This window comes from Mytilus galloprovincialis, chromosome 4 (assembly GCF_965363235.1).
Source record: "Mytilus galloprovincialis chromosome 4, xbMytGall1.hap1.1, whole genome shotgun sequence".
Classification (NCBI taxonomy): Eukaryota; Metazoa; Mollusca; class Bivalvia; order Mytilida; family Mytilidae; genus Mytilus; species Mytilus galloprovincialis.
The window spans coordinates 91931387-91956893 of NC_134841.1; the positions used below are offsets into that span (position 1 = coordinate 91931387).

The window sequence follows — 25507 nt, forward strand, 5'->3', positions numbered from 1 at the left end:
ATATACACTATATATGTATATAACAGTCACCCAGTCAGGAACCTCTTAGTGTATGCAGAGACATATATATACACATGTGTATATACATATATATACACATGTGTATATATGTCTCTGGTGTTATAGTCCCAGAGTTAAGCAACTTTAACCTATAAATTGAAACAATGCTTATACATGGAAATATATACATTAATCAAGAAGATCTAACCAAAAGTATGTTAATGCGTGTGGAATGCGTAATTTTCCCTTTTGGGATCAATTTTTGTCTGTCAGCAGTGCCATTCATGCGTCTGTAGTCATTATCGCAATAATCCGGATTTCGGTCATAGCGGGTCCGTTTCCGATGAAATCCCGATTCTGATCCGTAGTTCTACAAATTTAATTGTCAGACAAAGAAAAATTTACAAAAATAAACGATGTTTGATATGCTATTTGGAAAGGAATATGACGTTTCTAATGCAATACATGGATGACAAGTTTACTTTATGCTAATTTATCAAGTTCTGATGAAGTAATAACTGATTTTGCCGAAAGTTAGAATGATTTGATGTACGCTCTCGTGAAACAAGTATGAAAAGCATGCCAACAGCTTAAAAATCTTTTAGAAGAATATATATCGTTTATGCCTTGAATTTCTTTACTTTTAAATGAAAATTGCTGTTTCATTGACTTGGTAAAAATTAAATATTACCGATAACGAAATTGACTGAAAGCGAGTATCGTGAACAACACATTTTATTTTTTTCTGAGGATTTCGTAACAGTCGGCAGGAAAAATAATAATAAAAGTAAGAAGCACTACTTTTATTTTTATTCTAAAATCGTGAAAGGTGGAGTCGGCGGATCTCGTTAAACAGATAATAAAAAAAGTCTGGCCTCAAGGGTAACCTTTACCAAAATGCACAGTCTTAACTATTCCTGTTACATGACATCCTTCATACATCTTCTCAATTACTGTACAATCTGGTATATCCCCTCATCTCAGACTTCTTCATTTTGGTATTCTCATAAAACCAATTATTGAATAATAATGTGTGAACAAATTTTTTAAATTCTTTAATTCATGAAGTCTTCTTTATGTTTGGTTTCACCCTTAACATTTTATGTAATGTTTGTTAAGTTAGGAAAAGTCCTGTTTATAAAGTTATTCAAATGTCCAGTGATTATGCTCATGCTAATTTTGAATATAGGAAAGAATTGATACTTTTAGTTTAGACTTAACAGGGTGCCAAGGATGTGGTATTCCACTGTAACTTTTGAAAATATCAATAATACCTGAGGTTAATTGACCCTTTTGCATCATGTTAGTTCTCTAACTACTGCTCTGTAATCTTTATCTATTGTCTATGTCATTGTCTGTCTTTTCTTAACGATGGTTTTTGAGAGCACACTGGGTATCATCTCTCTCTTTTATACTCCCTGCAAACAATGTTTGGGAGTGTATATAAGAATCACATTTTCAGTCTATCAGTTGTGCTATAGAACTTAGGTTGACCAAATTTAGAATATGATGCATCATGGAAAGGTGTCTCATACCACTATCATGTCACTATCATCTTCACTTTGACTTTTGATACCTGTGATACCTGTCTTATAACAGACTCGTTCCAAAACTTACATTGACCAGACTGTGTATGCCGGTGATTCAAGAAGAATTTCAAAACATTACCTAAATATATCGACCGACGTAACCATCCAATTTTGAAGTTACCCTTGTTCTGAGTTAAAATGGTAGGTCTTTTGTTTCTGCTTGTCTGTTAATTCAATAAATCTCTACATTATTTTTAAATAGTAAAATCCCAACAATTGGTATTTTCTAGTGTATTTCAAGCAAATTATATTGAGACATGTTTTACGAAGTTACCAAAGAAGGAAGCGACCATTATATTTATGCAACATTATACATTTTGAGTTTAAATTAAAGTTGAATGGGATTTGTTTGTCATGTTTTCACCATTGTCTGATTCTTAGGCAGATTGGCACTTAATAGTCACATTTTTGGACAAATTTATGTAAGGATACATTTATAGTTTTAATGAAATGTGTATATATATGGAAGTGTTTAACGACCTTGACTGGCTATACAGCCCTCGCACGGTCGGTGAAATGTGTAAGATCAGCAGAATTCATTAAATACTGGCAGTATTTACAAGAATTTAAAACCAACATTTATAGATCCTGACTATTATATTTGATTGCAGATGTATCAGGGAATGACACCATTTGTCTATAATGATCATTGTTAGCATAACACATTCTGAACACCTAAACTGAAATTGCTGACACTAACGATACATAAGGATATGCATGTAGAATATAATAAGGGGAGATAATCCAATTTCCAATGCCAGTTTTCAATATTATATAAATCAATAATGAAATAAATTTGTAAAGGTTGCAGTTTCAGTAGTATACACTCTACTTCTTCTTGAATTCATTAAAATTAAGTAAACTTAACACACAAGATACTATCGGCAATGGTTTATATATATATATATGTAAATGTTAAAGAAATACTATCGACAATGGTTTATATATATATTGAGTGCAAATGAAAACGCAACACTTTTGTTTTTCTAAAAAATCTTATAATTTTTATTTTATTTATATTAGAACTTTGTATAGTTGGTTGAAAATGACTTTTAAGACAATTTTCGACAACTTTACGGTTGAGTGATTTTTGGAACAAATGCGAAGTAAGGGATATTTTGAACGAACAAAAACCGAGTTCACTGCTTTTCAACATACGCACCATTTTCACGATTTTGTCATTTAAAGCTTGGCTAATGTCATGAATTTTCCCGCCCTTATTGTTAGGAAACTGCAATAAACATCAGAGTAAATGCCAGGACTTTCCGACAACCAGCGACATGTAGTTTTGGGCATAATCCAATGAAGCCTTTCAGAGCATACAATTACGAGAAGACTGAAGTTGTAGCCTCTACAATAACCCGAATCATCCACAAATTTAACCAAAATGGATCATTTAATGATAAGCCACATCCCGGGGTACAAAAAGCAAGAAACGCTCAGCAAGACTGATACATTTGGTCTTTCACATATCCGATATCGACTATGATGGCTGTCCAAATGTCAAAGAGTTCAATGGTGGTCACGGTAGAACCTTTGAAGCAATTCAGTTGAAAGCACCATTTGCGCAGAAATTGTTTAAGAGCACCACAGTCTTTCCTTAGTGACATTTAAACGGCCGTCTGGCGTAAATATCGAATTCTGTAAACCAAAAATCATTCATTATGTACAAAAAACGTCAATGGAGGTTACATAGACATTTGGCAACTGCCTTGGCTAAAAGTCGTGCTTTTCGCCGGATTTTGGTCCGATCGACCAAATTTTGCATCAGATTTGACATGTTTTAGACGATAAAAACCACCTCCAATATCATAATGTCAGCTTGAGTTTGCTTTGCGGGACAAGTGGAATAACATTCCTCGGGATCACATTAAACGTCCAGGATGATCAATTCCACGGCGCTGTCGAGATTGCGCTGCACCATGGGGTTGTAATATTTTTTGTTAGGACTGTTAGTTGATGATTCGACATTGGATGTTTCGTTTACCTATAGCGCCCGAAAGATGACAAATTAAACATTTTTGTTTGATATCGATCTATTGTTAAAATAGTTAATTTTCAAGAACAATTTATTTTGAGAGATTATCATTTCTTATATAAATTTTATTTTTGAAAAACCAAGTGTTGCGTTTTCATTGGCACTCAGTATATATTCAGCAATGGTTTTTATATATATATATATATGGAAATGTTAAAGAAATGTTAAACCACTCTGATGTTGGCACTGACTAATCTATTCCAATCAGATTAACAAATCATAGACCCACACAATAATACAATTTATCATATACTTAGACTAAATAACATATGATTTTTACCGTATGATAATAGTATTAAATTAAAGTATTTTCCATATTTTTCGAATTGGTGCTTAGCGGGCTGATATGAAAAGTTTATCACATGCTTCGATTGTTATCACATGCCTTTCCGTAACGTTATCACATGGCATTCCGGTGATACTCTGCAAATTCCGGAAACTACACCTCAATGCTAGGTTTTCAGTGAAAAACATTACAAAGTAGTGTACAAAACAATTATTTGAATACTGAAAAGTATGTTGTGTAAAATAATTAAATTAAATTAAAAAAAAAAGAAAAGAAAAAAAAATATTGAATAAATGCATTTTGAAGTTTTTCTGAAACATTATTTAGAAAGTTACTTTAAAAAAGTTGACTTTTCTAAACAATGTTCATTATGTATATTTGTTGAATTATTTTTTTGTCGATTTTTTCATATTAAAATGTGTTTTTTTTTCTCTATTGATGCATATGATAGAAAGATTTCATATTGAATGAATCAAATTTTGGGTCCGACGTCCGTGAACCGTTTTACTCTTTCAACTTCTTTTCGGGAACCACGTAGAAGGATCAATATATGAATCTGTTATTTTTCTCTACTGTTGAAGCATATGATAAAAAGATCATAACATGTCATTTTTCATATCGCATGTATTATCAGCCCTCGGTCAATATCAGCCCTCGAGCCATGCGGCTCTTGGGCTGATATTGAACCTAGGGCTGATAATACATGCGATATGAAAAATGCCATGTAATAATCTGATAATATTGGACAGACAAATCATAGACAATAATATAATCTATTGGACAGACAAATCATAGACCCACACAATAATACAATATATTGGACAGACAAATCATACACCCACACAATAATACAATCTATTGGACAGACAAATCATAGACCCACACAATAATACAATCTATTGGACAGACAAATCATACACCCACACAATAATACAATCTATTGGACAGACAAATCATACACCCACACAATAATACAATCTATTGGACAGACAAATCATAGACCCACACAATAATACAATCTATTGGACAGACAAATCATAGACCCACACAATAATACAATCTATTGGACAGACAAATCATACACCCACACAATAATATAATCTATTGGACAGACAAATCATACACCCACACAATAGACAAATCATACACCCACACAATAATACAATCTATTGGACAGACAAATCATACACCCACACAATTATATAATCTATTGGACAGACAAATCATACACCCACACAATAATATAATCTATTGGACAGACAAATCATACACCCACACAATAATACAATCTATTGGACAGACAAATCGTACACCTACACCCACACAATAATACAATCTATTGGACAGACAAATCATAGACCCACACAATAATACAATCTATTGGACAGACAAATCATAGACCCACACAATAATACAATCTATTGGACAGTTTTTATAAAGATATAAACTTGAGACAAACTGTAAAGTTATTATCAGCAGACATGAAAATGTTCATCATTTTAGATACAAATATAAATGGTATGTGAATGTTTTAACATCCTGATATGGTCACTTCATATATCTTGGCTTTACTGTCATCTGGTGGAATACATCCTATGTAGAGTTTTCCTGTTTGAGTGAATACAAGAGACATTGGTAACATTATGTTTATGTCACTTGTTTTATAATATGTCATCAGTAGGCCAGCATTGTTCAGGATATGAAGTGTATCAGTATTCACATCAGCTACAATAACATTGTCTCTAGGTGTTGTCACTATGCCACTTGGAAAGAATAGTTCATCCTTGTTGATTTCTGTATCTCCTGTATAGATATTATTTATATCACCACTCTGTCCCAACACTACTACTCTATATCTGTCATCACTTTCTATCAGATCCACCACATGAATATTCCCATTCCTGGTACTTGTTATTCTCCTGGGACTGTTAAATATAGGTTTTTTATGTTGATCATGTTCATACACTCTCTCATGGTCTCCATTCTGATTCATTAGTATTACAGCTCTTCTTCCTGGTTTAGGGTTGTCACTGTTAAAACATGCCACTAGAACTTTATTGTCACTGGTAATATGGACTCCTGCAGAAATGAATGGTGACACATTATATACTGTGTCTATTAGTGTACCTGTATTACCACTGATTTGTTTTAGTTTCATTCCACCTGTAGATATAAGTAGATTATTTGATTGAGTAACAGCCATACCATAAACCTCCATATTAAAGCTGGATAGTGTGTTCAGTTTGGTTCCTTCAGGTTTTACTCTCTGTAATACTTTATCTTTGTTATAACTTATCCACAGTGAATCATCATGGCAATAAGACATATGTCTTACTTCAAATAGTTCAGTCTGATATTGTTTATTAATGTTCAGTTCTACAACAGTTGGTTGTCCCACATCTTTGATGTTTACTACCTGATGGTCCTTGGCATTTTGGAATTCTGGATGTACATTTTCTTTACAATGATTACACAGTAATTTACTACAGTCAATACACTTCCACTTGATTGGTCGGTCATTATCACATATTCCACATTTAACTGGAGCTTGACTTCTTATAACAGACTGAGAGAACGCCATTATTGTTAAATATACAAATACTATTTGTTAGTGCTTAAAGTAAAATTGAACTTATTAGGTGTTTAGTGTAAAACATACTACTGTCATAAATTATATGCATTGTTTGAAGATTTTAAGATTAAATAATCCAATTTATATATATACTTCAAGTATAATTAACCTTCCAATGACATAAATAATGGTTTCCATTGTTTAGTTAAGATTTAAAATATATTTTCTATTGTATTTGTTCATTTTCCATTTGAACAATGTCCTTTGATTTAATGAATTGATTTTTAGTTTTTTTTTGTTTATGGTTTTATTATAGTGAAACATGATTTTAAAACTAACAACATGTATAAAGATGTTTTAAGTTGTGACTTAATTTTTATACGTCTGCAAAAAAATTTTGCAGTCATATATTGGTATCATGTCATCTTTGTCTGAAGACACTGAGTTTCTGGACAATAATATAACTTTAGTTTAAGTATATGGATCTCTATGAAATTTAAACACAAGGTTTGAAACCACAAAAGGAAGGTTGGGATTGATTTTGGGGGTTATGGTCCCAATAGTTTAAGAATTAAGCCTTTTCAAATTGGTCCACATTGAGGTCAAAAGGGTTGACCTCTGCAGTCGTATCAAACTGTGCTCTGTGGAGCATTTTATTGGTCTTATTATTAGAGGTTAAATTGCTATCACTTGGCATCAGTAGTCATCTAGTGTAAAATTGTGCAAAGATTTTCTCCTCTGAAACTTCTGAACCAATCTCTGAATGATCTTTTTGGTGTCACACCACCAATTACTCCCTCAAATTTAGAACGTATGTGAAAGTAGGCCTCCTAGAACAAAAAATGGTGCATTTGATATCATTGTTTACTTAAACTACCCAACAAATTTGCAGAAATGAAACTTTTGGTGAAAGAGAAATATATTAAGACCATTTTGAGCCCAAATTTACTTGTCTATGAGTTGACATTAAAATTTGAGGATTAATGCGCTCCATAGTATACTAATTTAAGATTTCAAGGAAACCAGGGGTTATTTTTAGTGGTACATCAGTTCGGAAGGTCTCTTCTTTCTTATATGGCTTTAAAGGTATGTTAAAAATTGGCATGAAAAAAGGTGATACCTGTACGATTCAGGACATACCTGGTTTGTAAGAGGTTAAACTTAAGATAAAAAATTTAGAAAGCTATGAAAATTGCAAAATTTGGTTGAACAGATAGGGACTTTTAATTGGTGGTCTGACACCTTTTGGTATTTATTTTGAAGTATGTATATATTTCTTATATTAGTCAGTCAACACATGGCTGCTATGACCAATATAAAACCTAGGGTAACTAAATTGTCTTACATCTGCAAAAACCACTATAGAAACATAAAATCTGAGGAAGGGACAACTATTGTCAAAATATCATAATCTACCGATCGGTAATTTTTATCTTGGTTATCCAAATATCCCAGGAAAGGAGTTATTTCTGTAAATGAGGATTTTTGACTACTGTGGATTCAAGGTGAACCAAGAATTAAATGTTTAATGAAATACAAAATTTCATTAAGGCTTGGTTATGATTATCATTGGTAATGCAGACTTAAGCTAAATCACAAAATCAAGCCATAAGAATTGGTACCCATGAAAATAAACAATTTCATAATTTTATCATGAAAACTATTACATGAAAAAAACTGTATACAGCAAAAAAAATAAGAAATGCAAGATCTAGCGTGAATTCATTATTATTCTTAAAATACTTATATTTGTAGATTTCATAGGTACAGGATAACCACAAATTTAAATGTTCAACCAATAGACCATTTTCATATTACTGACATTTTACTCTGGTGTTTAAATTTTTCAACAGGTTACTAATTCTGTGGTTCCCTATCAAGTAATAGCAACTTAAAGAAGTAAAGTCAAGCTTACAATTGGTACAATTTAGGGGGAAAAATAACTGTTTTTTGTCCTATAAACTATGAAATCATCAGAAACAGTATACTTTCCATCCAAGTTGCACGGATTATGTGTTTGATTTTTCTGCTTTTGGTTGCTCCTACTTGACCAAGTACCAGGATGTCCTACCACAGAAAAGGTAACCTCTTCAAAAGTTATATTATCTGGAGACAAAAGTCTGTAATATGAAAATAGCTTATTTCAAATTTCAATATTTCATGCATGTTGTATGCAGACTTTTGCAAAACCATGAAATTAAATATCCACAAAAAATGCCAGTTTTCTTCAATCGACGAGAATTGGTATAAGCATAAATAAATGAATCCATAGTATGACCAAAACCATTGAATAATAAAATTGAGATTGGAAATGGGGAATGTGTCAAAGAGACAGCAACCCGACCATAGAACAGACAACAGCAGAAGGTCACCAACAGGTCTTAAATGCAGCGAAAAATTCCCGCACCCGGAGGGTGTCCTTCAGCTGGCCCCAAAACAAAAATATATACTAGTTCAGTGATAATGAAAGCCATACTAACCTCCAAATTGTACACAAAAAAACTAAGTTAAAAATAATACAAGACTAACAAAGGCCAGAGGCTCCTGACTTGAATAAGTCTTTAAGGAAATATTGCCCTCAAACAAAATAAAAGCAAGACTTACATGTGCTTTTTTTTGGCAGAGTGGGTGTCAACAATTTGTTTAAAGTTTGTGATTAGGTCAGTTTAAAGGGAACCACTTATTTTTCATGGAGATTATTGGGATCTGCCTCTCAGTCATAAAGTATTGATTTTGATATTTGTTTGCTAAGTTTGAATATTTAAGTTTCTGATATGGTCAGTTCGAGAAGAACCACTGATGGTAAGTTATCGATATTTGGTACATAGATATATCACTATTAGCACATCTCATGTTCATGAAGATTATTATGGCCAGCCTCCTAAGTCATGTTCTTTTGACTTTAAAACTGAGTAATTCACATCTTAAAATTTGTGAATCAGTCAGTTTAAAGGAAACCACCTATATATGATAAATGAATAGTATTTGGTATGCAGTTGTATTAGCACTGGAATTCAGTAGTTGCCAATAAACCATCCTTTGTTAACCTAATATTTTGTTTTATTTTCAGCTACTGTAATTTGAATTAATTGATATTTAGGTTCTTTAAATAATCCTTGATTTAGCCAACAATATTTTATCATTTCAGCTGTTGTTATCATTAGCTGGTGTTTTGAGAGTACAAGACCAGGCATCTTGGAGTAACACATCAGTACAGAGAGTTTATAGTGGTTTACTCACATTTATAACTCACAAGAAACCAAAGGTAAACATACAATATAGCTCTTTCCTGAAAAACAACTGATGTAAAAAAAAATCATGCATCTTAAGACTGTAATATCAATGTTAGCCCCTTTCTATTCATGATTGATGAGATATGAATAAGAGGCTGTCTACACATCAAAAAGTTAGGAACCAAATGTTGTTTGTCCTTTTCTTTTTATGTTGAACATAGGCAAGTAACCTAAAAATGAAATTAAATTGGAGTTTTGGGAGAGCAATGTTTTGATTTACCTACAAATAGAGGGTACTGGTCTGCTCTTCTGTGATATTTATGAAATGCATGTATGGTATTAAGCCTCATATAGCTTATTTATTACAACAGTTCATATATTTATTTCTTCAAAGATTAGCCCTCCTTTTAATCATGTTAATGGAAGAGGCTAAGAATGCTATAAAAAGGATTATCACTTCTTTTAGTGGAATTAATTGTAAATTCAATAAAATGATAAAGATTCACAGATGAAATTAAGACTATAAATCTGAACAAACATTATTTTGATTTATAGATCCGTAAGGCAGCTCAGCAGGGTGTTTGTCTTGTACTGAGAGGAAGTTTGTTTATGACACAAGGGGATCCCCCATCATACCATCCTGCAGCTCAGTTAACAGCTAAATACTGTATTCAGCAAATAGAGAAATGTGGAGGTAATGTATTTATAACAGTGTTATGGTAGAACAAAGTAGTCAGTAGTCCTATAATTACTTCACATCATTGAAAAGAACATTTATTTTATTTTTATGTACATTCCTAACAAATGTGCATCTATTTTGAGACTTTTCATTCAAAAATATTTCAGAGAATATAAGAAACATCGTTGTAATATGGGTTTTCATGGTGTTAATAATGTATGGTTATGTCACAATTTTCATTGAAACAGCATGCATAGTACAAATTCAGATGCTGTTCGAAAATATATGATCCTTCAAATATTGATATCTTATTAGATGTTTTGGACAAAAGGTTTTTCAAGAATTTAATTATAATAATTATTTTTGTAATATTTAACAGGTGATGACTTTCTGAAAACCTCTCGAAAGTCAAGTCAGTTGATGTTCAAATAATTAACTACATTTGGATGCATATATTCTGACCATTAAAATCTTTTAAGCCTGCAATCTGAGTAAAAATGTATGTTTTTTATCAGGTTAAACTTAATGTCAATTTTAAGATTGTGTTCAGAAATTTTTTAAAAAGGCCAAATCACAAAAATTATTTAATTGGTTTTCATGACACTTTCTGTTCCATCATACAAGTTGATGGCAGTATTGTTTTATTGGTGAGGGATTCTAAAATAAAATGTTTGTGATAACCTTGACCCTGTACTGTAAATGTAAATAATCAATCATTGTACAAATAGAGGGAATTAATTTGTTATGAATAATAGAAAATAAAAGTTAAAATATTAAACTAGATTATGATTTCAGGTACAGGAGAGGCATTGGATACCTTACATACTTTAGCCCTGTTGAAGGACATCCTGGCACAGTTTCCTCTAAACAGTATGAAGTCATGTTGTGAGACAATTCTTAGAATGATGACTTTAAGTAACGTGGTAGGTTTATTGTCACTAAAGCTTGGTATCATTGTTACAGTTTCTTCCATTGGATCCGGGATTTATCATCATGATTTTTCTTCTTCTTTAAGAGACCACATAAAAAAAAAACATCAAAACTCATATATTTGACATTAAAACTGAGGATTTGAGTACCTTTTAAAAAGGGAACCTAAGGAATTTCCATTAGAATTTTTTTCTAGAATATTTGTTAAGCGAGAATGAAAAGTAGGTAAATTTTATTTATTTAAAGTTGGCATATATAGTTACAGAATAACAAAAAAGTTACAGAATAACAAAAAAGTTACAGAATAACAAGAAAGTTACAGAATAACAAAAATAACATGAACTCTGGTGAACACTTCAACTAACTTTGGGTGAGGGGTGGGGTGGTAAACATCAAATTAACTGTAACCCAACAATATGATAACTAAAATAATGCATTTGAAAAGCTTAAAAAAATTTCAAGAAACCATTTGATTACTTTTAAATTCATTTGTGATTTTGTATATTTATTTCAGATGGTAACATCCTGTGGAATGCAGACTTTATATGGAATGTTTGTCAACAAACCAAAACCATCTAATTTGTCTGCTGAATTAAATGCACAATTAATTACTGTAAGTATCACATCTTATACTTCCGAAACACATTTTTCTTTAAGAACATTTGTGAAAGTGTTAATCTCTCGAAGAAAAGGACAGAAGGGAAAAATTTGTGTTTAAAATTAAAAAAAAAATAATGACTGTAGAGTTACAATATTTGTTGTAGATTTCTCATGTTTAAATTGATCAACTCATAATAGCATACCTGTCAACTGACCCGGATTCTGCGGGTGTGACCCGAGATTTTCACAATTCTCAGGGATCACCCGGATCACCCGCCGGGTCATTGAAATAACCCGGAAATTCCGAAAATGACCCGATTTCACCCGTATTTCTTAGCCTTGAGATTGATTTTCATAAGTAATATTCCTTTGAAATACCGGCAAATTCGTAATTCTTCCATGAACATGCAGTTCATCTAGCTATGTAAACTGTCAAATTAAGTGACCCATTAAGTGCATGGCTTCACTTGACAGCTTTGGTGTCAAACACACTGTTGATTAACACCAATTACCTTAGCTTTAGGTCGTAAATAAATTGCCCTGTTGTTTTACAAAGATATTTCAACTAAGAGTTACTTCCCCTTATTTGTCACCATTCAAAATTATTCCTTATATTTACGTTTTATGGGTGAAAAAGATTAAATCATAATAATATAAAATTCAAATACATATTGAAAAATAACTTTTTATTATTTTTATACCTTATACAATTTTAAAAAAAAAGTTTATACTTCCTTTAACTGTATTACTATATTTTATCATAGTCTAATTTCCTTGTCAATTGTGAGATGAATGTTCAAACATGTAATACATCTATCCACATGGTATGTTTAAAGGCTAGTAGTCTCATTTTAAAATTACATTTTGAAAAATAAATTTTAGATTAGATGATGACAAAAAGTAAAGGACATAAGACTGAGATACACAAGTTTATAAAAATCTTTAAAAGTGTAATGAAATAATAAATAAGATTTAAAATTACTTAACTAAGTGAACATGAGATTTGATTCTTCAATGCAGGTCATGACCTGCATTTTCATCGTCACAGGTTGACAGGTATGTAATAGCTATGTGACTGGTCAGCTAGAATGTAATATTCTTTATATTGCTGGTCAATGTCAAAATTGTCTGACTTTTCCACCAAATGCCCGTACTATAGATAGATGCACAGTGGAAAAGTTGTCAAATCTGATGAATATTATTTCTTCAAGCTCAGTTTCATTAAAAACAAATTATTATCAATTCAAAAATTCTTGTGTGCCTTGATTGTTGTGATTGTTGTACAATGGACAAAAATGTGTGATTAAATATTTTAATTTAGGAATTACAGTATTTAAACAATGCTACCAAAATTTAAATTACAATTTTTTTTAAACATATTCCTTGGCAATAATCATGATTTTAAAAACATATTCCTTGGCAATAATCATGATAATAAAAACAATCCTAAAAATTTCTAAATTTACATTATATAATTAAGCACATCATTTAAAACTTTGTCAAGTAATAAGCCTTTTAATTTTTCACTTTGCAGGCAATGTATGATTATCAACCATCTGAAAATGATGTACAACCAATGAGAGCTTGGTTGGCAGTGATGGAAAAAGGTCATCTTAACTTAACTAGGTAATGAAAATTTAGATTCTTTGTTTAATGTGAGAATTGTTAGATACATTAGACATTCAGTTTTTTGTGCAGGCATTTTCAGGAATTTCATCTGGGTCTGTGGTCATTTGTCTGTTTTCTAGAAATCTGAGCAAAGTTATCTTTAAAATTGTTCAACAATAATGTTATTTATAGGGTATTCTGATCCATTCTGCTCTTTATAACCCCCTCAAAGTTTTTATGCCAGTGCCTTAGCTGAGGGGCAAATCCTTTTCTTTTCTAAATTTTTGAAAGCCTGTATCATTATGACAAAAAATAGAAAATCATATTGTTGTCAGATCCTTGCATTGTTAGCAAAGCATGGACACATGATCTATACCTCACTTGAATATGCTGACATTTGTCTTGAATAGTAGGAAATTGGCTTTATTTTTACTTTTATACATGCATTTGCAGTCATTTCTTGTAAAAGGATGTGTTGATTTTCATTCTTCATTCAATTTATCAAATATGAAATACAAAAGATCATCCAGATAAATTGATATGCTCCATAGATTTTTTTATTAGTCCCCTACCCACATAGTCAAAGGGGACTTTAGATTTGCACTCTGTATGTCTATCTGCCTTGTTTTAAGGGTTAACACATTCTGAAGGATTTATTATCCTGTAGCCATGCTTGGATGTTTGTGACATCTGATAATTGTTATTTGTTTTTCAGATTGGATGAAAAGTTGTGTATTAGCCATCTGCCCAGATTATTTTCCTCAACTATGACCTGTCTGTTATCTGATAAGTCTGATATTACCTCAGCTGCTTCTAAAACCATGAAGGTAAGATATTACCTCAGCTGTTGCTAAAACATGAAGGTAAAGTTTGTGTTACTACCCTTAAAGAAATCAAATGTTCTATCTTGTCATTGTTTTACACTGGTTCATTGTAATAATAGACATTAAATGGTTATTTGAAATATTAGCTAGAAATAGGTGTCCATTTTGTGTCCTGATAGATCTATTCTTTTGTTTTTTTAAGAGAACTTATTTGTGTCCTAATAGATCTAGGGCAACACTCCTTTTGCGCCAATTACCATTTTTTAGGGGTATCATTTGCGCCAAACTTTTGTTTTCCAAATGTATCAATTACGCCAATATTCGGAACTCATTTGCGCCACTTTACCTGTACACATATATATCATAAATATTAATGATTAATATTTATTCTTATGTTTGGCTTAAAAAGTATTATATGTTCGGAGATATATTTCACCATGAAAATGAGCTTCTGGAGACTTGAAGTGCATTAGACAGTCAATGTACAGAGAGAGAAGAAACATTATTGCTTTGCTGAATAATTAATACAAGATATGCCAAAAAAAGAGAAGAAAATAGAAGCTTTTGTTGAATTTTTTTTAGCCATGCACATATGTTGATGACACAGTGCTGTGATCCCACCATCCGTTTGGGCTGAAACTCTATCTATCAGTATTAGAACAGAAGTATTCCACAGGAATTATTATGAACTGTTTTATGTATTTCATCTTTAAATGTTTGTCTTTTTGGACAATAAAGTGAAGTTACAAGCTACTACATACATTAAATTGGGAAGTAGTAAGGCGGTAAGAAGAAAGTATGTTTCAGAAAAAGAAATATTTGCCGTGTAAACTGCCGGTTCCAAGTCCGAATAAAGGAGGAGGGAAGTGATTTTTCTTCCATAAATGGCGCAATCGTATGTTTTATTTTTGGCGCAAATGATACCATGTAATTTTAAAACAGGTGGCGCAAACGTAGCATTGGACAAAAAAAGTTGTGGCGCAAAAGGACGCATTTTTGGCGCAAACGGATCTCTCCCAGATCTAGTGGCAAAGGTTATAATAAGGTCGGTTTAAGGTGAACCACACATAACTATTGACATGTTTTGTCCATTACAGGATGTTTTAAAGGAGTGTGTGACACCAGTGGCTGACAGTGTGAAACATTTAGTGGACACTGCTCCCAGTGGCTCTGCCACACCAATACATAAGATGGTTAAAGCTGTGGAGAGTGGACTAAGTTATCAGTTCCATTCTGTATGGGGATTAGTATTACAGATCTACACAGTCTTCTTTGAGGTACATTCTACATTGATTCATTGTGATTCGTGTGATACCCATTATTGTTGATTTTATCTGTAGAGGTAAACCATCTTTTTAAATGCTCAATGAAGCACATTTGTGTGCAAACTTTTGTAATACCACAAAATCAAATACAATCCATGCTGCCCAAGTTAGATTTTCTTTTTATAACATTATTTTTTTTATGCCCCACCTACAATAGTAGAGGGGCATTATGTTTCTGGTCTGTGCGTCTGTTCGTTTGTTCGTTAGTCGTTCCTTCTGTCCCACTTCAGGTTTAAAGTTTTTAGTCAAGGTAGTTTTTGATGAAGTTGAAGTCCAATCAACTTGAAACTTTATACACATGTTCCCCATGATATGATCATTCTAATTAAAATGTCAAATAAGAGAATTAACCCCAATTTCACGGTCCACTGAACACAGAAAATGATAGAGTGAGTGGGGCATCCGTGTACTGTGGACACATTCTTGTTTACTTATAAGTTTGTTGAATGATTCAAAATATCAACTTTATGTACTTGCCTCTATTTTACTAATGTACTATCATATATATATGGATATACTTACTATGATTATTTATATATGTAGTTTTTACTAAAAAAGATAAAAAAAAAAAATACCTTGTTCCCACAAAAATAAATGAATTCACAGTAGTTTATGATCTTATGAGGCCAAGTTATAGGTTCACATTAATAACAAAAAGTGTGCATAATAATTGTCATAAATTGAAGGAATTAAATCATTAGAAGCAGAAATTCATGATTTTTTTTTAGTGGCGAATTATTCACTTTTAAATAATACAATTGTTCTTTTAAATCATGTGTCATAGTCAAAGTTTATATAATGTCATAATTTGTAAATGAATAAAAGTAATTTCTTTTATATAGGTTTTAGGAAAACAGTGTCCAAAGTTATTTAAAAAGGTAAGGATATTATTATAATCATCTATTGCCGGAAGAACATCTCCATATCATTCAAGTCAGAAAGATGATCATTGATTGGACTAGTAAGGGTTGTTCAGTTCAGTTGAAAGAAAATGCAGAGCTTCTAATAACCTAGTAACAATTAGGAATTTAAAGCATCTGAGAAACTAAACTAGACTATTGGTCTCTTGTGAAGAGTTGTCTTATTGGCAATCATACCAAGTCTACTTTTTGATATTATAAGAATGTTTATTGGGGGAAATTTAGCATCAAGTTAAATAAAGCTAAATCCATTTTTTTTTCTAACAATACAAACAGAAAAGGTAAAAAAGAAAGAACAAATACTTCTTCTCTTATTGTGACATGTCTGTTTAGAATCTTACTTGTTAAAATATACGGAGATGTAATATAGGACAAATAAAGTTGAACAAAAAGGTGGAAGGTTGATTTTATATTGCTTTATAAGGTGGCATATGTATTGTATTTCAGAGTTTACAGTCTATAGTAGATTTAAGAGACAGTCCTAGATTTGCCTATAAAGCTGAGTTAGATCATGCTATTGGATGTGCAGTACGATACATGGGTCCACGACAGGTGTTGGAGGCTGTACCACTCAATATAACTGGGGACAAGTATGTACTTCTCTTTCTTAAATTGAGTTTTATGTTTGTAATAGGGCTTATGACAACAGTGAAAAGTGGCCTTTGAAATGTTAGGCACATGTTTTAATAATTTAGATTAGTCTGGCAATCTTATAAAGCAGTTCTTAGTGAACTTTTATTGATGGTTTGTGATGTCATCGTCATTTATTTGCAGATCTATTTGAATGTGTTTTTTAAAAAGAAGAACAATATCAGTCAGTAAGATCATATGAAAATTTCGTAAAATAGCGATAAAGCAACTTATGGCTAAATATTTCAATTGAATCTCAAATTAGATTTTTCTATAGTGGAAACAATATCCTGAAAAGAACCACAGTCTCTCAAACCAACTAGTAGAGAGGAATAACACACACAAATTGTTTTAATTGAATGGGAGAAACGAGCACAAAATAAGAAATTATTTGCATCTGGTATAATTTTTAATTCTGAAAAATAATTATACAAATAAAATGACATGCTTTCCATTCTTTATAACTAATAGTTTCCCCTATTATAATTGTTTATATATTTGATTGATTTTTTTCCAGCGATGATTACAACTTCCCTCGTAGTTGGATGATTCCTGTGATCAGAGAAAATGTGTGCAATACAGAATTAGGATTTTTCACATCTTACTTCCTCCCATTAGCAGCAAAATTCAGACAGAGAGGTAAACATGTACATGTTTTATTTGAACTGCTTGTTAGAAAGAATTTAGGAATATATGACTTTAAACACATATATATATATAGATTCTACCACTGCATCGAGTGTAATATGATATTTATCCACTCAAGACAGTTAAATTTTCAAATTTAAAACGCGAGGCTTGTCCTAGCGTTTTAAACATTTAAAATTTAACTGTCGAGAGTGGATAAATATCGTATTACACGAGATTTGGTGGTGGAATCTGTTTCTCTAATGATTTTCTAACATTATGCAGGCAGACTTATTCCTTCTTTTCGAATAATCTGCAAAAAGATGTGTTCTTTCTATGTGACGTCATCAGACATGGTTGCTTTTTTCATGCCGTCACAATAGGAAATTCAGAGGAAACCAAGAAAATTCACGTCATAATCGGATTTTAACCAATGAAGTACTGAGATCAAACGAACCACACGTTGATTAAATTTTTTTTATGCAATGGGTGCAGAAAGGGATAACTTGACGAAGAATTAGAGAAATATATATATTTGCTTTGTATGAAAACTGCATTTAAAAATTGCCAGATTGAATCTATGTCAATAATGTTAGATAGAATTGTCAGTTTTAAATGCTATACACAAAGTACATGTGGGATGTAGTTTCAATTTATTTTGAAAAAGGGGAAACCCATATACATCTTATGGTGACATTTGCTCATGAAAAGCTTATCAACTTTAATAATTAAACAAATGTTCGAGATGGTGCTGGTGTGGGAGGATTTGTTGTGGTGTTGGTTTGCTGTCTTGTTAATTTATACACGACATCTTTTATTCATCTATAAACTCTTTCAATGTTTTGTTAACTATCTTTAAAATTGATGAAGTATTATGACCACTGTTTTTTCCAGCGTTAGAAGCGACTCAGACAGACAACATTGTAGTAGGTAAATCGTACGAGACATTACAACATCAGATGTGGGCTTTGCTCCCAGGATTTTGTAACAAGCCCACAGATTTAGTACAGGTATCCATTTATGTCATCACTTTATATTCATGTAAAATTGGTGAAGATATTCGTATAGTTTTTGTTATTGAACACCCAAAAAAAATATGTTATGAACGTTCACGATACTATATATAGCATTAGCTATTATGAGGTTGAAACGTATTAAGCATTAATTGAACTTAAACTGAAAGATGATTTATATTAAAGAAATCATGAAATATATATTTGATTAGATTTAATATCTGTGTTTGAGAAAAAAATTATAGCGTTTAATTTTTAGCCATTGTGAATAAAAAAATTAAATGGCTAATTGTATCTTGCTTAATGTCAAACCTTATATATTGAAATATAAAAAAACATCTCAACTGAGTGAGCCACTTTAAGTGCTGCACAGTTTATTTTAAATGTTTTGAAAAAGATGACATTAATTGTACATGTTTTATTCAAGAATTGTAAAATGTATTCTTTCAATTTTCAGTCTTTCAAAGGAATAGCTAAAATTTTAGGAACAGCAATAAATGATCATTCCAACTTACGAATGGAAGTGATGAGTTCCCTTAGGAAAATAATTAATCACTCAATGACTGAGGGTAGGTAGATAAGTTTATGTAGTAGATAAGAAAAGGCATTGTTTTGTGCTTTAAGGTGGTACCTAACATTACAGGTAGATAACTCTGTAAAAATCAGCTAAACGGCTTAATCATGTATTGTTAAAGGGAAACTTCGCAAAAAAATCAAAAATTGATATTATGTCCATTCTGTATAAAAATGCTCAAATTTATAGATATTAAAGTTTTATTCCGCTAAATAAGAGATCACCATCGATTTTAAATTTTGAGTATCAGTTCTCTACTCTCCGCCATCTTGTCACCTTCTCCGATGAAAAATCACGATATGTCAATAAACCACAAAGGAACAAAACTACAGTAAACGATGTAGTCGTAATTGCGTGTCGATATCTTGTCAATCGTACGGTTGTTTTATCTGACTGACTAACTTGATACGGAAAATGGTCTTATATTTTTAAATAACCATATAGTCTGTTATTTTTAAACTGATAATATTGTAATTAGTTAAAAAGTCAAAGTTCAAATCATAAAATGATAAATAAGTGTTCCGTGGAAATTGTTTTCGAAAATCTAATTCGTTCATAATTCTTTCAAGTAATAAACTTTAATAAATTTAAATAAATTCGGATCTTCCCTCATCTGATCACCAGCATGGCTAAAGGTATTACTCCCAAAGGTATTGGAAGGGGTGTAAGGTGACACGTCCAGGTATTCAATCGATTTCCTGTCCGGTGGGCTTGCAAGTTCATGCATCGTTTCACTTCTGTAGGTATTGATCAGTGTACACGACCGTTACTTATAACTTTCCATTTTGAACTATCAGGTGCATGTATAGTATACATTTTTGTCTTGCGTGTCCGAAAGTGATATAATATACTAGTCATTACTGAACTCATACGCTTGTTTATAAATAACATTTCTGGTGTAAAGAATATTATTTATAAAAAAAAATAATACAAAAAAAAATAATTGAAGAAATACAAATCTATTTACATATTTTTCCAAGGGTTAATTTGGGAAAATGTAATATATACTCGTTGTCAATAGTTTAGGACAGATTGGAACATACCAGAATTATTGATCTAAAAAAATGTGCGCACTTGTCGACGATTCGTGTATACATACGCCTGGTAGAAAGTTACGGAACTATAGTCAGTAGCGCTATTTAAAATATGTATACATGTATACATTGAACATAAGAAAGAAACATACATTTTGTGTAAATTGTGGTAAAAGTTTTGTAAATAGACTAGTCCACGTATGCCAACAGTATGTAATCAACGAATTCGATAGACTATTGTATACCAAAAGAAGAAGAAGAAAAAAAAGAAACAATTTGATTTAAATACAGGTCAATTTATAACTTGCTTTGGTTCATCGAAGTTAAGAACATAGTAAACTCACAGATTTATATATCAATTAAATTGTTCTCGAATAAAGGACGAAATTCGTCATCATCACAATTGTTCCAACATTCATGTAAAATATATGCAACTGGACGTACACTAATAATCCCCAAGGAATGTGAATATTTTCTAGGAAAACTATTGAGTATCAATTTCGGGATTTATTTTCTTTCTTGATATTCAATGACAGCAATTTAAAGAATAAACTGCTTGTCGGATATTTGTCCGCTTTAGGGGTATTCTTGCAAGTTGAACAGACTTATAATAACATTCAAAAATAGGGAAAGATAACATTAAATTCATTGTCTTTTAATTTTAAACATCGTTGATCAAATAGTTATTTAAGTATATATATACGTTGGGAGACGACGATTATTATAGTTGTCTCAGATTTTAATAAGGACGTTCCCGATTATGAATAAATTTGGTTGACGTTTATCACACTTGAAAAGAATATCTATTCGTAATTTTTCGATTCCATTACAAAAATATTTTTTTCTTTATTCGTACATATTATATTCCGCTTCGGTAGAGTTATCTTCAGATAGTTTCATATATTAATTAATACATGGCTTTCAAAAGTCTAAATGTAAGTGTTCTCGTACATTTTTTCGCCTAATAAAGACAAATAAAAATGATTTAGTAAAGCTATTTCTAATTTCTAAGTCCCCCTTTTTTATGAGACATAAATCAAGGACAAGACTTGTATATCATTTCATTCTGACATATGAATTAAGTTTCCCGTCTTTAACCGAAAATTGTGTATTTCTTAGTAAATTAACTTATTTGAATTCAAATAAATAATAGCACCAAATATAATTAAATAATTCCACGGCGACCAATTTTTATTTGTCACCAACTTGAATATGTATTTTTAATGTGTGTATTAAATGCTACCACTGATCCGAATAGACAGTCACACCTGGCAAGGTGTGCCCTAGAGGCGTGGTTAAATACCGAAGTGCAAATAACAATTTACCTTTCAACAAGCCATCTACGAGTATTGCCACAGAACCGTGAATACACACATCGTATAAACCTAGCCATAGCAGAGATAGTAAAAGGTCAATAATAGTACACCAACATATTGTCTTTACAGATTATTGTACTTTAATTTCTTCACCTTATCAGTCTGAAAATGCATTTATTAAAAATAAATTTATAACTTTTTGTGTTGTCTACAAAAATAATTCGAATATATACGTTTCACATAGATAATTTATCTCACGAATGAGTACAATTGAACGTCTGTGCGTTTTATCTTCTTATTATCAGATGGTTATTAGATAAAGCATACGTCATCGGCGCGCTTACGATTACGTTAAAATATGATTAAAAACCAAGATTTTTAATGATTGTATTTTAAATCCCGGCATGCAAAAATCAGGAGAAAACGTCACGACCTACAGGAAGTAGTTGATATTTTTTCATTAATTATTGAATTTCTCCTTTATTACTGCACATATAGCGATAAAACTTTGTGAATATATATATTATGTCATAATGAACATATTTAAACCATAAGTAAAAAATCGTGAATTTTCCCTTTAAGGAAATATTGAGCTTCTCAATGACCAAAATAAGTGTTTGTCAAACTGCTATATATCCAATGAAATTTTTCCGAGGAAATGTGTGGTTCAAAGTTTTTGAAATTTTTTATATTTTTGTCAATATGGTCAAAGTAAGTATTTTGTCTAAATTTTATGAAAATTATACTAGCCAAAATTATTTGAGTCCAGGTGTTAGGTACAACCTTAACTAACATTTACGGCTACATAAAAACTCTATATAAGTGATTTTGTTTTCAGTTATATCAAATAAATCCTGTCTTTTAAACCGGATTTTTGTGACAAAAATGTCGGTTATTGATTTGGGGATGTACGGCGGGCGGCAATCAAATGTTGTCCGTGCATTAACTCATGAACCGTTCAACCAAAGCTTTTAAAATTTTAATATGTTATTACTGACAACTATACGAAGGTCAAGTTCAATAATGGCGATTTTGACTTTTACTGTTCAGGAGTTATGGTTCTTGAAAGATTGAAAAATGGAGTTTCCAGTCGTGTTTGTGCATTAACGCATGAACTGTTCTACCAAAGCTTCCCAAATTTTAATATGTTGTTACTGATGACAGAATGGAGGTCAAGTTCAATAATGACGATTTTGACTTTTACCGTTCAGGAGTTGTGGTTCTTGAAAGATTGAAAAATGGAGTTTCCAGTCGTGTCTGTGCATTTATGCATGAACTGTTCTACAAAAGCTTCCCAAATTTTAATATGCTGTTACTGATGACAAAATGGAGGTCAAGATCAATAATGACGATTTTGACTTTTCCCGTTCAGGAGTTATGGTTCTTGAAAGATTGAAAAATGGTGTTTCCCGTCGTGTCCGTGCATTTTCTCATGAACCATTCAACCAAAGCTTTTGAAATTTTAATATGATGTTACTGATGACAAAATAGAGGTCAAGTTCAATAATGACGATTTTGACTTTTACCGTTCAGGAGTAAAATGGCGTTTCCATTCACGTTGTTGCATTTACTCATGAACCTTTCAATCTAAGCTTTTCAAATTTTAATATGTTGATACTGATGACAAAATGGAGGTCAAATTTGATATTGACGATTTTCACTTTCACCATTCATCTGTAATGGTTCTTGTGATATTGCCAGGACACAAATAAATGTTAATAAATCCGGTTTGCTGTCGTTGTGACAGCCTCTTGTTTGATGTTCATTAATTTCCCAAATCAACTGTGACAAACATGATTTCAGATTTCCATTATATAAGAATAATAAAAATTACCGATAGAATAGTTAAAAAGTTAATCCAGTACCATGTAAATTTAGTGGTATTTTTATGAGTTTGTATTGTCTTTTTTAAGTTGTTAATGTGTTTGTAAAATTGTTCTTTTTTTAGAGGAGAGTAAAACAGAAGTGGCAAAGTTTGCTAAAAACTTTTTGCCAATTTTGTTCAACATTTTTACTGCTGAATCTGACAATACTAAAGATCCTGTGAAGTTAGCTGTATTAGAAACCATAAAATGTTACTTACAGATTGCTGATATGAATGTATGTATACATCTGAGATGTCTTTAAAAAAAATCTAATGATATTTATAGATTTAATGCATAGACAAGTTTTCCATTTATCAAATACTTGTACAAAATTGAACAGATATTGGACCAAAATGTATACTAAATGTGTTATGTTAAACTGAATTTAGATTAAAAAAAAAAAGAAAAAGAAAATATTGACTTATTAGTGTTTTTATCCATATGCTATATTGAGTTCTGTTTTCTGTCTATTTCAGTTGGTGTCTACCTTCTGTGATAAATGTACCGAGAAATTAGAAGAAGAAAATATTACGCCTTCTAAAAGGTAAAAACTTACTAAACCATTTATTGCTAATTCATCAATTTTCACCTTATATCATGAAATTTTCAAATATGTGTTACAGTTGTTATATACCTTCTACACTACAAATATTTCTCCAAAGGATGATTTTCAACAAATTTTTATTTGACTCATGACCTTATATGAAATTTATATAATTGTTCCAAGTCATTTGTGGGTCAGAGACAAAATATGCTTGGTTTAATGGGAGTAAATAAGAATTGATAAGCAGATTTCCTTTCTCATCCCTGTGAATACTTTATTACAGTTAATTTTGTTTTATTTATTTTCAGGCATTCATTATTAGACATAGCCATTACAGAGTTACCCTATATAGATGATAAAAGAATAAAACATTTGTATAGTATAGCGTGTAGTTACCTGCAGGTAAATTATTGTTATTGTGGGTAAGGGGAGGTAACCTCATTCTAACAGACTAGACACATTAAGGTCTTGGAATCTTAAAAATGATAGCTGTAATCTTATGAATTCATGTCCTTTGAACATTTTTTACGAGAATGTTTATCTATTCCATCATCAGTGTAGCTATCTTCAGGCAGACAGCAAAATACATGGACACATTATTATGGCAAATATATTTTGATCTCGTATCATAATGCTAAATGTTCAACACAGATATAGAATATAACCGATGTAAAGGCTGGTTTGACATGGATAGGATAGATCTCGTACACTCAGGGTAATATACCTACAAGAAAAAGTACCATACACTCAGGGTAATATACCTACATGAAAAAGTACCCTACACTCAGGGTAATATACCTACAAGAAAAAGTACCATACACTCAGGGTAATATACCTACATGAAAAAGTACCATACACTCAGGGTAATATACCTACATGAAAAAGTAGGATATGCATGAATAATACACCAACCCATTAAAAAAAAAAAAAAAAAAGGTATTTAAACAACAAGTCTGTACTTGTCTATACAATATATCAAGGTCTTAATGTAAATGCTAACAATACCGTCTTCATCATGTGTTGTCTCTTGCTGTTTCTCATTATACCCCCGCTTTAAAAAAGGGGGGGTATACTGTTTTACCTCTGTCTGTCCGTCCGTCCGTCCATCAGTCCGTCAGTCCGTCCATCAGTCCGTCAGTCAGTCCGTCCCATGAAACTTTCGTCACATTTTTCTCAGGAACTACACATCCACCCTTTCTGTAATTTGGTATCAACATTTATATATGTCAGCCATACCGTGTGATGCGTTTTCAGATTCATCACTTGACAACTTCCTGTTTACCGAACACTTGTATGATTT

The 25507-nt window shown here is 31.6% G+C and overlaps 1 protein-coding gene across 5 annotated transcripts in view; it reads left to right on the plus strand.

Moving 5' to 3' along the window:
* Positions 1-25507, plus strand: part of LOC143073382 (RRP12-like protein) — a 67104-nt gene that overhangs the window by 26192 nt on the left and 15405 nt on the right. For all 5 annotated transcript variants that reach the window (XM_076248878.1, XM_076248880.1, XM_076248882.1 and 2 more), the window contains 15 exons: positions 9634-9750; positions 10274-10412; positions 11193-11320; positions 11842-11940; positions 13462-13553; positions 14251-14362; positions 15457-15636; positions 16527-16562; positions 17052-17194; positions 17752-17873; positions 18756-18871; positions 19332-19443; positions 23747-23898; positions 24140-24207; positions 24516-24609. In XM_076248878.1, the coding sequence (XP_076104993.1) occupies positions 9634-9750; positions 10274-10412; positions 11193-11320; positions 11842-11940; positions 13462-13553; positions 14251-14362; positions 15457-15636; positions 16527-16562; positions 17052-17194; positions 17752-17873; positions 18756-18871; positions 19332-19443; positions 23747-23898; positions 24140-24207; positions 24516-24609 (1710 nt within the window). The remainder of the gene's footprint in view (positions 1-9633; positions 9751-10273; positions 10413-11192; positions 11321-11841; positions 11941-13461; positions 13554-14250; positions 14363-15456; positions 15637-16526; positions 16563-17051; positions 17195-17751; positions 17874-18755; positions 18872-19331; positions 19444-23746; positions 23899-24139; positions 24208-24515; positions 24610-25507) is intronic.